The sequence below is a fragment of the Rhinoraja longicauda genome, chromosome 3 (genome assembly GCF_053455715.1).
Source record: "Rhinoraja longicauda isolate Sanriku21f chromosome 3, sRhiLon1.1, whole genome shotgun sequence".
Classification (NCBI taxonomy): domain Eukaryota; kingdom Metazoa; phylum Chordata; class Chondrichthyes; order Rajiformes; family Arhynchobatidae; genus Rhinoraja; species Rhinoraja longicauda.
In genome coordinates, this window is record NC_135955.1 from 70,480,875 (window position 1) to 70,494,839 (window position 13,965).

Below are 13,965 nucleotides of genomic sequence, written 5' to 3' on the forward strand. Positions count from 1 at the left end.
TCGTCCTCACGCTCGGCCATGTTGCAAGATGGCGCCTCCCTGTGCAGCAGCCTTTGCAGCAGCTCCTGCTCACTGGTGAGCGTTTTTTTCTCTTTCTTAGTAGTTAGTTAAGTTATTTCTCTCACTATTCTTGTGTATTAGTTTTGTGTATTAGTTTTGTGTAACTTTAGCATGGTAGGGAGACAAAGCCGTTTTTGCATTATTTGTTTTACCTACCGTGTCCGGAGATCCCGCGCGCAGCCAGGGCCCTATTGTTCACACGAGGGAGCAGCTGTTAGCGCTCCGTAACCCAGCGGTGCTGCCTCAGGAGAGACCCGACATCCCCTGTGAGCTGAGGAGGAGAAGAGGGTGCCGTGCTGGAATTCAGCGCCGAGTCGGGAGGAGACGTTACAGACCAGTGCTCCCATCCATCGTTATGGGAAATGTAAGATCTCTCCCCAACAAGATGGACGAGTTGGCGGCGTTGATCCGGCACCAGAGGGAATATCGGGAGTGCAGCATCATGCTGCTTACAGAGACCTGGCTGAACACGTTAACTCCGGACACGAATGCCTCAATGGACGGTTTTCACCCGAGGCGGGTGGACAGAACAGTGGAGAGTGGTAAGAGAAAAGGAGGAAGGCTGGCTGTGTTTGTAAATGATAGATGGTGTAACCCTGGGCACATCACTGCTAAAGAGCAGCTCTGCTGCTGCAGGGTCATCGAGCTGTTAGCTGTTAGCATGAGGCCTTACTATCTACCAGGTGCAGCAGGCAGTGAAGAAAGCGAATGGTATGTTGGCATTCATAGCAAGAGGATTTGAGTTTAGGAGCAGGGAGGTTCTGCTGCAGTTGTACAGGGCCTTGGTGAGACCGCACCTGGAGTATTGTGTGCAGTTTTGGTCTCCTAACCTGAGGAAAGACGTTCTTGCCTTAGAGGGAGTACAGAGAAGGTCCACCAGATTGATCCCTGGGATGGCGGGACTTACATATGAGGAAAGACTAGATAGACTGGGCTTGTACTCGCTGGAATTTAGAAGACTGAGGGGGGATCTTATAGAAACATATAAAATTCTTAAGGGGTTGGAGAGGCTAGATGCGGGAAGATTGTTCCCGATGTTGGGGGAGTCCAGAACCAGGGGTCACAGCTTAAGGATAAGGGGGAAGTCTTTTAGGACCGAGATGAGAAAACATTTCTTCACACAGAGTGGTGAGTCTGTGGAATTCTCTGCCACAGAAGGTAGTTGAGGCCAGTTCATTGGCTATATTTAAGAGGGAGTTAGATGTGGCCCTTTTTGCTAAAGGGATCAGGGGGTATGGAGAGAAGGCAGGTACAGGCTACTGAGCTGAATGATCAGCCATGATCATATTGAATCAGGCTCGAAGGGCCGAATGGCCTACTCCTGCACCTATTTTCTATGTTTCTATGTCTATGTTTCTATGTTACCAAGGGAATTCTCACATGTTGTTGTGATAGCAACATATATTCCCCCCTCTGCTAATGGCGACACGGCCTGTGATGTACTGCACTCAGCTGTGAGCAGGTTGCAAACACAGCACCCACATGCCCTCTTTCTAATCTCCGGGGACTTCAACCACGAACCCCCATCATCCACTCTGCCCACGTTCACCCAGTACGTCACCTGCCGCACCAGAGACAACAAAATACTGGACTTATTTTATGCCAACACAAGGAGGCATATAACTCAGCACCCCTCCCCCCCCCCCCCGGGGAGATCTGACCACAACATGATCCATCTCCAGCCTGTGTACAAACCTCTCGCGCACAGGCAACCAGCGGTGACCCGCACAGTTAGAGGATGGTCTGAGGAGATGGAGGAGGCTCTGAGAGACTGTTTCGAAACAAGTGTGTGGAGGGAACTCTGTGATCCCCATGGGGAGGACATTGACGGTCTAACCCAGTGCATCATGAACTGTATTTACATCTGTGTGGAGAACTTCTGTGTACCCACCAGGACTGTACGGTGTTTCTCCAACAACAAACCCTGGGTCAACCCTGACATAAAGGATCTCCTTAAGAAGAAAAAGAGGGCCTTTAAGTCAGGAAATGAGGAGCTGAAGACTGTGCAAAAGGAGCTGAAGAGGGAGATCAGAGAGGGGAAGAACAGCTACAGGAAGAATATGGAGGACCAGCTGCAGAGGAACAACATCAGTGGAGTCTGGAGAGGCCTCAAAACCATCTCTGGGTACAAGGAACCAGACTCCCGGGCCGTGGAGGGCCAGAAGTGGGTGAACGATCTGAACCTTTTCTTCAACAGGTTCGATCAGTCACCTACCCCTCCCCCGGTCCAGTCACCCCTGCTGCAGCCCCCCTTGTCTGCACGTCCAGTACGTTGCCCCACCTCCCCTCCCACAGCACTTGGGTCACAGTCACTACCCACTGCTTCTGCTTCTCCTGCCCCAACCCCACCACCAAATAAAGGAATATATTATTATTAATAAAGAGATTATTGCGTTTTCTGCTTGGAAAAGATCTTCAGGACATAAACATTGTCCGCAGAGTGTTGCTTTGTGGACTTGCATCACCCTTTCAACCCTTTCCCTTAGTTTGCCAGGATTCTTTTCAAAGGTACTCGCAGCAGTCTGAATCTCCTTTCTCCTTCGAGTCAGCTGCAAGCGTGTTGTCTTTACTTTAAGAAACCAAGCTACAGCAGTCTTCAGATTCCTCCATGATGAGAAATAGGTGATCAGAGAGTTTGTGGGTTTCAATAGATTTTTGACAATGACGTTCAGTGATGTTTTGCTTGATTTCTAGATCATTAACAGAGATTGCAGATTCCAAATGAAGTTTTGGCCATTCTCTGTCTGGCTTACAGATAAACTCTGGTCCGTTGATCCATCTTTTACAGCTTAAGAAGCAATTTGCTGTTTGTCCTCTAGAGGCTTCATCTACAGGATTTTCCTTTGTGCTAACATATCTGCATTGTGATACCTCAGTAGCATCCCTTACAAAAGAGATCCTGTTTGCTACAGATGTTTGAAAGCATTTGGTTTTGTTGTTGATGTACTTAAGCACTGTTGTGCTATCGGTCCAGAAGATGGATTTGTCCAGTTGAAGCTGTAATTCTCTTCCCAGCATTGTGTCAACTCTGACAGCTAGGACTGCAGCTGTAAGCTCCATTCTGGGAATTATCATTTGTTTTAATGGTGCACTCTGGATTTTCCCATTATGATTGCAACATGCACTTGTTTGCTATCGTTTTCCAGTCTTAGATATGAAACAGTACCATAGCCACTTTTGCTGGCGTCTGAGGCTTGGTGGTAGATACATCTCTTTTCATTCCATTTGTTGTCAGATTTTCTTGCACCTGTGCCTCTACAGGTATTCCAGTTGTTGCAAAACTGTTTCCTCTTAGTTGCTGCCTTTCTCTTGCCTGAGCAAAAGTAGAGCTTTGACAGTTGCAACTGGCTTAGCATCCTGGATATTTCCAAAAAGTTGCTTCTCCATGGTCTACCAGGTCAGAAAATCTAGCTCAATTCAAGCTGCCCCTGTAGCTCACATGCCTTATCCCTCCACCTGTCTCTGAGCTTGTAAGGCAGTTTTAGGATAGTCTTCATATTAGAAGCGACATTCATTTCCTCCATATAGGAGAGATCTTCCATTGCATTGATACAACCTCTAAGGAACAGTGAGAATGCTTGCAATGCTTTCACATCTTCTGATCTGATCACTGACCAGGCAAATGCTTTGACCATAAATGCAGTGGCAATCTTATGTTCATTACCAAAATGCTCTTTAAGCAGATTTTTTGCTCTTTGATAGCCCCGGGGTGAAGTGTTGGCAGCTGTGGACTAAGTCTTTTGCTTGACATATATTGCTCTAGAAAATGTAAGCGGTCACTGTTATCATTAGTCTTTCTTTCCACTCCTTTCTCAAATGCCGTGATGAAAACTTCATACTGCAATGGATCACCATCATAAACAGGAATGTCTCTTGGTGGTCGGGTAGAAGAAAGATTTTATTGAGCCAGAAGAACAGTGATATCATTTTGCTTCTGTATTAGGTTACGGATATCGACTTAGTTTCCATCATTCGGTACGGGGGGGGGGGGGGGGTAGTGCGAACATGCCCCTGCACACCCTTTTGCTCATGAGTCTTTACATTTTGCCTTTGAAGAGAGTGTTGAGTTAGATGGGTCCTATCATGAGCTTTAGCAGATGGTCCCGAAGTTGATGGTTTTGGTCTAATAGCTTGTTGCTGGGAGGACAATTCAGTTCCCATCAATACATTCTTTCTTCATTGCACTTGATCAGGCAAGTATTCTGCTACAATGTGGATCTAATTTAGCTGATGTTTCCTTTTGAGCAGTTATTTTTCTCAAATAAGAGTTTATCCCATCAGATACTCCAGAGCTGCTTCTTGATCTCATGGCCTCAAGTAGATTCTTGCATTGGTTGCTGCCTGTTCAGCATCTAGTTCCGTTCTTTCTTTCTTCTCAGTTGTTCTTTAATTTTCAATTGCCTTCTCTTCTGTTCTTCCTCTCTTTTCAATTGTCTTCTCTTCTGTTCCACCTCTATTTTCAATTGTCTTCTGTTCTTCTGCTCTTTTCAATTGTTCTTCTTCTTCCAATTGTTCTTCTTGTGCCTCAATCTCATGGTTGCCTTTCAGGGCGGCAACCCGTTCTATGAGAGCAGCCATATCTGCCCGAGCTTTCATGCGAGCAAAGAACGTTGAAGACGCACATGATGAAGAACTAGATTTGTGACTCTACTTGAGGCCATGAGATCCAAAATGGCGGCGCTGCCATAGCAGCTGCGGCTTACCTGCGGTCCATTTGTCTTTGTGTTTTTGTTGTTTTTTTGTCTTAATTGTAGTTGTGATGTCGTGTTTTTGTGTTTGTGTACTGTGTGTGTATGTGGGGGGGAGGGGGGAACTGTAAAAATTGTAAATATGTGTCCCTTCCGAACGGAGACCCGACCTTTGTTTTCTGGGTGGTGTCTCCGTTCCTGCTGCGGCCTACCATCGGCCCAACTCCTGGAGCTGGCGGCCTCCAGGGCTCTGGTTCGCAGAGCCCATGGATCGGACTTACCATCACTGGAGCCGGCCGTCCTCGGAGGCTGCGGGAGCGGCTGCGACTCGTCTTAGGCTCGGGCCGCGTGGATGCCGACATCGGGAGCTCCGGCAGCGGCAGCGTGTTCGCCCGCCCCGGATCGCGGGGCTTGGGGCGCGGACATTTCACCGTCCGGCGCGGCCCAAAATATGCCGCGGGATGTTTCTCTGCTGGGCGGGGGCTTCAATGTCGGGAGCCACGACCGCCCCGACGTGCAGCAACAGCGGCAGCAGCAGCGTGTTCGCCCGCCCCGGATCGGACTTATCATCGGCGGAGCCGGCCGTCTTCGGAGGCTGCAGGAGCGGCTGCGACTCGCCTTAGGCTCGGCCCGCTGCGGACCGTCCGGCGCGGCCTCCAACCACAACAACCTGGCCGCGGGAGAGGACAGCAGGAGAAGGGAAAGACATTGTGGCCTTCCATCACAGTGAGGAGAGGACTGGAGGAGACTCACTGTGATGGATGTTTCTTTGATGGATGTTTCTTTTTTGTGTGTTTTTGGGGTTGTGTAATTTTAATGCCTATTTAATGCTTTTATTGTTGGACTGTGGGTGACTGAATTTCGTCCAATATTGGATGACAAATAAAGCTATCTTGAATCTTGAATCTTGAAAAACATTTGAAACACTGTCATCAATTCCAATGTCATCTTAGTTTTCAACATTCTGTTGTATGGCACTCCCAGCAATGGAGTGCGTAGTTTGCTGAGCAACCTCAGATAACCTTAAATTTGCAGATGACACAAAGCTGGGTGGCAGTGTGACTGTGAGGAAGATGCTAGGAGGTTGCAGGGTGACTTGGACAGGTTGTGTGAGTGGGCGGATGCATGGCAGTTTAATGTGGATAAGTGTGAGGTTATCCACTTTGGTGGGAAGAATAGGAAGGCAGATTATTATCTGAATGGTGTCAAGTTAGGAAAAGGGGACGTACAATGAGATCTGGGTGTCCTAGTGCATCAGTCACTGAAAGGAAGCATGTAGGTACAGCAGGCAGTGAAGAAAGCCAGTGGGATGCTGGCCTTCATAACAAGAGTCTTCGAGTGTAGGAGCAAAGATGTCCTTCTACAGTTGTACAGGGCCCTAATGAGACCGCATCTGGAGTACTGTGTGCAGTTTTGGTCTCTAAATTTGAGGAAGGATATTCTTGCTATTGAGGGCGTGCAGCGTAGGTTTACTAGGTTAATTCCCGGAATGGCAGGATTGTCGTATGTTGAAAGACTGGAGCGACTAGGCTTGTATACATTGGAATTTAGAAGGATGAGAGGGGATCTTATTGAAACATATAAGATTATTAAGGGGTTGGACACATTAGAGGTAGGAAACATGTTCCCAATGTTGGGGGAGTCCAGAACCAGGGGCCACAGTTTAAGAATAAGGGGTAGGCCATTTAGAACAGAGATGAGGAAAAACTTTTTCAGTCAGAGAGCTGTAAATCTGTGGAATTCTCTGCCTCAGAAGGCAGTGGAGGCCAGTTCTCTGAATGCTTTCAAGAGAGAGCTAAATAGAGCTCTTAAGGATAGCGGAGTCAGGGGGTATGGGGAGAAGGCAGGAACGGGGTACTGATTGAGAATGATCAGCCATGATCACATTGAATGGCGGTGCTGGCACGAAGGGCCGAATGGCCTACTCCTGCACCTATTGTCTACCACACCTTTACATCTTGAATAAAACCGATAAAAGCTTCCAATGTTTGTGAACCCACTGATTTTGCTTTTTGTGTTCATCTTCAGGGAGTGGTAACTTCACCAATGCCTCATAATTTTTGTTGACTTCATCAAAGCTTGATTAATTGAATCATGTTAGATTGTACTTAATTTATATTTTCCCTTGATTCCATGAGCTCTTTCAGCATTACCATTAACTTGATAGCTTGGTTACATCTTGCGTTTTTCCTTTTCAGGTAGTTTTCAATGAGCGATTCCAACCCCTTGGCAGTGTGTTTAATAACCCCCTTTTCCTTTTCAACATCACCATCTTGTGACTGAGCATCAGATCTGACCACAGACATACTTGTACACTATCCGTTTAAGACGCGTTGACATAAAAGTCGTAGCTGCGCAAATATTCAAAACTACTGATATCGTGCGATTCTCAAGGTCACTTCTTTGTTCTCAATTCTCCATTACAGCAGCCGTTTTCCAATACAGCTTATCACATATAGCTTCTCCAATAAAGCTTAATGCTGTACGTACTCACTTTCCCTGCGTGTTGGCTTTTTCAATCTCCGTTAGTCACATTAGCACAATCGGCGACCTTGTCCAGTCTGTGGGATTCGGCATCAGGCTTGTGAAATAAAACAATCCTTGTTCCGTCCAGTTCATACACAAGCTCCAGTCTCACTCATAGAGCCAGTACTTACTTAAAATGTAATAGCAACTTCCAAACTTTTCCGATGAATTCTTTTCCAATTGCCATTACTACACAGGGAGTCGGAGTGATCTTACGCAAACCCAACAGAACAGATCTTCCGGTCGTTTTTTCCAGTTTAATTAGTTGTTTATTGAAACAGTTGTATAAACAAGGAGATGAACATACCAGGCCATACTTATTTCGCATACGAGTCGTAGCTGACTGCTCTGTCCCTGGGTCTGGTCTCAGGTCTTTCCAGTCGATGATCTGTCCAGGTCTGGTAATAATTGTATACTCGCCCTCTCTGTATCTGGCCACTCCCAGTCATATATATATAAAGAATATATATGTGTGCGTGTGCGTGTGTGTATGTATACATGTATATATATACCACCCTGTACATCCAGTGACCGCCCCCAAGTGTCCAAAATAATACAGCAAGATATATCTAGACAAAATAATATAATATGCCAACAGTAGCTAGCCTAAACATAAATGGCTCCTACACTTACTAAACTCCATTTGCCATTCCTACACCCAATTATCTAGCTAATCAAGATCCCATTGTAATTCTTAATATTTTTCTTCACTATCTAAAATGCCCCCTATTTTAGTAACATCTGCAAGTTTACTAACATCCAAATCAGCGATAGAAATAACACAACAATGTAGCCAGCACCAACTCCTGAAGCGGACCACTAGTCACAGGCCGTCAGTCGATAAACAACCTTTCTGCTACTGCTACTTACCATTAAGCCAATTATGTAACCAATTACCTAACTCTCCCTGGGTCCCATGTGACCTAAACTTCCAGAGCAGACTACCATGCAAAACCTTAAAGACTTATTCATATGAAAGATACCCATAATATATTCATTGCATTTTACAACTATACTCACCATGACCCAAACTCTTATTAAAACTTTCATGAATTGTGGAAAATGACTGCAAAGTTCCATCTTGTCCTATATTTAAAAACAAATGGGTGATATTTGTGAAACTATGCAAAACTTTAAAAAGCAATGAGCACAAACATTAATCAAACGTTTGCAAAAACTACTATCTACTGATAGACTACCACACAACAGAACAAGCACCATACACTTGAAGATTAGTGTGATTTTATTCTAATGAAATGATTAGTTCTACAAAATGAAGACTCCAAATAATCTAGCAATTACACATGCTAAAATATATATTCTTACCTGCGCTAAGAATGTTTTGTCCGTCAGATCCATGATATTTTATTTTGGTTGGTGGTGCACCATGTCCCATACGACATCGTAAAAGGCGACCTCCACCTCCTGGAGCATCAAAAATCCAGACCTAAACACAAACCAAAAAGCATTTATTGTATTTATTTTTATATAAAAAGGTAAATTGTCTCCGTTACGGTTTTCACAACAATAGTGTAATCCCGCCTTATCCGGTTCTCCTGTTCAGCTGGCTATTAAAGATTGAATAGTGCATTCATAGATAGGTAGAAACACAGAACTACAAATGCTGCTTTACAAAGACAAAGTGCAGGAGTAATTGAGTGGGTCAGGCAGCATCGATGGAGAACATAGATACTGCATCGGGGATGGCTCTTGCATCCATGCAGAACTCGTGATTTCATTAACTTTACCACTAATATCCACTCAAATTCACTCGGACTATCTCTGACGTCGTGAAATCAATTAAATGTTTCTTTCTTACATCCCTTTCCAAAACTTTGGTTGTCACAGCTTATTCTGTACAAACTTAAGTAGATAATGTTGCAGCAATCACAACTGATCATTGGCAGAACCATCAGTAAGTCAGTCAGGAGCAGATAAACAGATTGCAAAATTATACTTCAAACATGAGATGTTTACACAGAAAGAGGATGAGAGCTTTGTGATCCACAATAGTGAAGTGTCATTTTAACCTCAGCCATTCCATTCAGTTAGATCATTGTTTAATGTAGTTAGAGAGTCTTACTTTTTTTCTATGAAAACACTTTGCCGGAGACTCAGGTTCGATCCTGACTACGGGTGCTGCACTGTAAGGAGTTTGTACGTTCTCCCCGTGACCTGCGTGGGTTTTCTCCGAGATCTTCGGTTTCCTCCCACACTCCAAAGACGTACAGGTATGTAGGTTAATTGGCTGGGTAAATGTAAAAATTGTCCCTAGTGGGTGTAGGATAGTGTTAATGTGCGGGGATCACTGGGCGGCACGGACTTGGTGGGCCGAAAAAGGCCTGTTTCCGGCTGTATATATATGATATGATATGATATAGGGAATAATCAGATGACAATAACAGCACATGAACTTTACCCGAATTGCATTGTCTTCACCAGTAGTAATGAGAAGTGGTTCTCCATGAACAAATGTTAATCCTGCAACACCTGTTGTATGAGTTTCTCGCATCTGGGTAATCAGCTTCTTCTCCTCCAAATCCCAAAGGCCAATGTGACCCACATGACTGCCAACTGCCATCACCGGAAATCCATCTGTAAAAGTGAAATGTAAAACATTGTGATGTACAAAGATAGTTTTAATGGCTGACATGTGCAAAGTAACCTACAAGAACCCTTAGCTATTATATACAGGCATTCCATGATTTATAAAGGAGTTGTATTCGGAGGGAACATTTCATTAGGTGATGATAAATTGAAATCATGTAGTAGGAAGGAACTGCAAATGCTGGTTTAATTCGTATTAGTTTCAAGTATCTGTTCAAAAACATATGAATACAACTATCTTAAATAACAGTAAATCATTTAGTTGACAATTGATGTTTAAACCAAGATAATAAAACCATGCATTCTTTACCCTTTCAGATGACTCACCAAGAGAAAATTAAAGATCCTTTGGAGCTTCCTCTTGTGGGGAGAATCTAAAACTAGGGAATCATTCTCTGAAATTGAATTTGTCCATTTAGGGCAGAGCGAGGCAAAATATTTTCTCTCAAAGGGTGGTTAGTCTTTGGAGTTCTCGTCTTCAAAGGCAATTGGAACAGAATCTTCTTTGAGACAGATTCTTGATAAGGAAAACGATTACCTCAGGTAGGTAGGAATGCAGAGGCAAGACCATGATGTGATCAGCCCTGCTCATAAAATGGCTTGCTAAATAACCTCAAGATTCGTCAGGGAGACAGAGTCATAGTTAAGAGCTACAGTGAAGCAGTCATTTCCAAAGTGCAGACAGAAAGTAGATTGGTGACCACCAGGAAGGGTAAAGGGAGTAAGCAACAAATGTCAGAATCTCCTGTCGACAATTTGCCTCCAAAACACATACCCTTTTGGAGATTATTGCCGGGATGGGGGGTTGGGGGAACCATGCAGCAGCAGCAGCAGCCAAGTCCATGGCACTGGATCTGATAAACAGCAGGAAAGGGCTATAGTGAATAGGAGACTCTATAGTTAGGGGGACAGATAGGAGGTTCTGTGGTCACAGATATTGCAAGATATTGTGCTGCCTTCCTAGTACCAGAGTTCAGGATGTCTCAAAGCTGTTCCAGAACATTCTCTTGAAGAAAGAAGCGGGGGAATTTATTATGGGAAACAAGGAAATGGCAGACGAGTTGAACCGGTACTTTGGATCTGTCTTCACTAAGGAAGATACAAGCAATCTCCCAGATGTTCTAGTGGCCAGAGATCCTAGGGTGATGGAGAAACTGAAGGAAATCCACATTAGACAGGAAATGGTGTTGGGTAGCCTGATGGGACTGAAGGCTGATAAATCCCCAGGGCCTGATGGTCTGCATCCCAGAGTACTTAAGGAGGCGGCGCTAGAAAATATGGACGCATTGGTGATCATTTTCCAATGTTCTATAGATTCAGGATCAGTTCTTGTGGATTGGAGGGTAGCTAATGTTGTCCCACTTTTTAAGAAAGGAGGGAGAGAGAAAACAGGAAATTATAGACCAGTTAGTCTGATATCAGTGGTGGGGAAGATGCTGGAGTCAATCATAAAAGACGAAATTGCGGAGCATTTGGATAGTAGTAACAGGATTGTTCCAGGTCAGCATGGATTTACGAAGGGGAAATCATGCTTGACTAATCTTCTGGAATTCTTTGAGGATGTAACCAGGAAAATTGACAGGGGAGAGCCAGTGGATGTGGTGTACCTTGACTTTCAGAAAGCCTTTGACAAGGTTCCACATAGGAGATTAGTGGGCAAAATTAGAGCACATGGTATTGGAGGTAGGGTACTGACATGGATAGAAAATTGGTTGACAGACAGAAAACAAAGAGTGGGGATAAATGGGTCCCTTTCAGAATGGCAGGCAGTAACTAGTGGGGTACCGCAAGGCACGGTGCTGGGACCGCAGCTATTTACAATATACATTAATGACTTGGATGAAGGGATTAAAAGTACCATTAGCAAATTTGCAGATGATACAAAGCTGGGTGGTAGTGTGAACTGTGAAGAAGCTGCTATGAGGTTGCAGGGTGACTTGGACAGGTTGTGTGAGTGGGCGGATGCATGGCAGATGCAGTTTAATGTGGATAAATGTGAGGTTATCCACTTTGGTGGAAAGAATAGGAAGGCAGAGTATTATCTGAATGGTGTCAAGTTAGGAACAGGGGACGTACAACGAGATCTGGGTGTCCTAGTGCATCAGTCACTGAAAGGAAGCATGCAGGTACAGCAGGCAGTGAAGAAAGCCAATGGAATGTTGGCCTTCATAACAAGAGGAGTTGAGTATAGGAGCAAAGAGGTCCTTCTGCAGTTGTACAGGGCCCTAGTGAGACCGCATCTGGAGTACTGTGTGCAGTTATGGTCCCCAAATTTGAGGAAGGATATTCTTGCTATTGAGGGCGTGCAGCGTAGGTTTACTAGGTTAATTCCCGGAATGGCGGGACTATCATATGATGAAAGACTGGAGCGAGTAGGCTTGTAAACACTGGAATTTAGAAGGATGAGAGGAGATCTTATCGAAACGCATAAGATTATTAAGGGGTTGGACACGTTAGAGGCAGGAAACATGTTCCCAATGTTGGGGGAGTCCGGAACAAGGGGCCACAATTTAAGAATAAGGGGTAGGCCATTTAGAACTGCGATGAGCAAAAACTTTTTCAGTCAGGGAGTTGTGAATCTGTGGAATTCTCTGCCTCAGAAGGCAGTGGAGGCCAATTCTCTGAATGCATTCAAGAGAGAGCTGGATAGAGCTCTTAAGGATAGCGGAGTCAGGGGGTATGGGGAGAAGGCAGGAACGAGGTACTGATTGAGAATGATCAGCCATGATCACATTGAATGGCAGTGCTGGCTCGAAGTGCCGAATGGCCTCCTCCTGCACCTATTGTCTATTGTCAAAAGCGATGGTAAGCAGCCAGAGGTTTTTATGTACATCATACAAACAACATAGGCAGTCCAAGAAATGAGGCCCTGCACAGTAAATATAGAGAGTTAGGAAATTTAAAACGCAGGACCGCAAAGGTGGTAATCTCTGGATTACTTCAGTGCAGGATTTATACTGTAAATGGTAGAGCCCTAGAGAATGAGTAGCAAAGAAAGTGTTCGCATACTTGCCTTCATTGGGAAAAGTAAGGGAGGGTAAAAGTTGAGGCATCATGATGCAGTTGTACAAGTCGTTGGTGAGACCACACTTTTGTTTACAAAATTAAGTTCATTGATAGGTACTACTGAAGAGATGTCAATCTAAAAGAAATATCTATATACTAAAACAATTGTTTGTTTGTGATTGAACTACAGCCGAAACGGTACACGATAGCGCGAGAATTTTAGGCCCACCTTACTCACCGTCGTCGCTTTAATGGTAATCCAAGTAGTCTTATTGAAATCGGTGTTATATTATTAAAGTTATTCACATTTTAAAGTTTAAATCTATCTCCTAGGGAGGGAGGGGGGGAGGAGGGAGGATAAGGGGGTTGGAGTGGGGGGGAGGGGAAGGGGGAAAGGGGGCAGGGGAGGGGAGGAGGTGGGTGGAAGGAGGGGGTGGAGGGGGGAGGCGAGAGGGGAGGCGAGAGGGGAGGAGACGAGGAGAGGGAGCTGCACCAATGCAGGAGAGGTTTGGGCCCAACGGGTCCACTTGGTCTAGTACCTACTACTGTCAAAGCAGAACATCATTACTCTCATCCATGAAGCAGAAGCAGCAGGCAGACGAAGAGTCCCTAAACGGATGCAAAAAGCAGTTGCACGGTTAGCAACATTCTTCACCTTTGGTCCCCGATGTAAAACTCCCATGTTCTGGTAGCGCCACTTGGGAATTCGCCATGGGATGACAAAATGGACATCCACGCGTGTTGGGTACAGGCTCGGCCGAGGAAGTGAAGAGTGTGCAAGAGCAGTTTGTACAAAAAATAACATTTCCGCGCAGTGTGGGTCCAGTATCCGATAAAGATCACAATGCTTGGGACCGATGAGCAATTCTGGCCGAGCTGGGGAAAGCCTGGTCGGAATCACTCCGCCCTCACGAGGGTCTCTGACATCCACTGTAACTAGGTGGGGACTGGTACTCCCACAGCACCGGTACTCTGACTGAAGGTGACCAAATTCCAAACTCTCAGTAAGTCCATGTAAAGACCAAAAACACCCACTAAGCAACGTAACAGATGCCCGCTGCTGAGACTTGTGTGCCCT

General features: G+C 45.1%; 1 protein-coding gene across 1 annotated transcript in view; it reads right to left on the bottom strand.

Annotated features, from left to right (window-relative positions):
• wdr36 (WD repeat domain 36) overlaps positions 1 to 13,965 on the bottom strand; it is a 97,718-nt gene that overhangs the window by 52,082 nt on the left and 31,671 nt on the right. The window contains exons 8-10 of the mRNA XM_078397027.1: positions 9,694 to 9,869; positions 8,601 to 8,721; positions 8,295 to 8,360 (exon numbers count right to left, since the gene is read on the bottom strand). Of these exons, the coding sequence (XP_078253153.1) occupies positions 8,295 to 8,360; positions 8,601 to 8,721; positions 9,694 to 9,869 (363 nt within the window). The remainder of the gene's footprint in view (positions 1 to 8,294; positions 8,361 to 8,600; positions 8,722 to 9,693; positions 9,870 to 13,965) is intronic.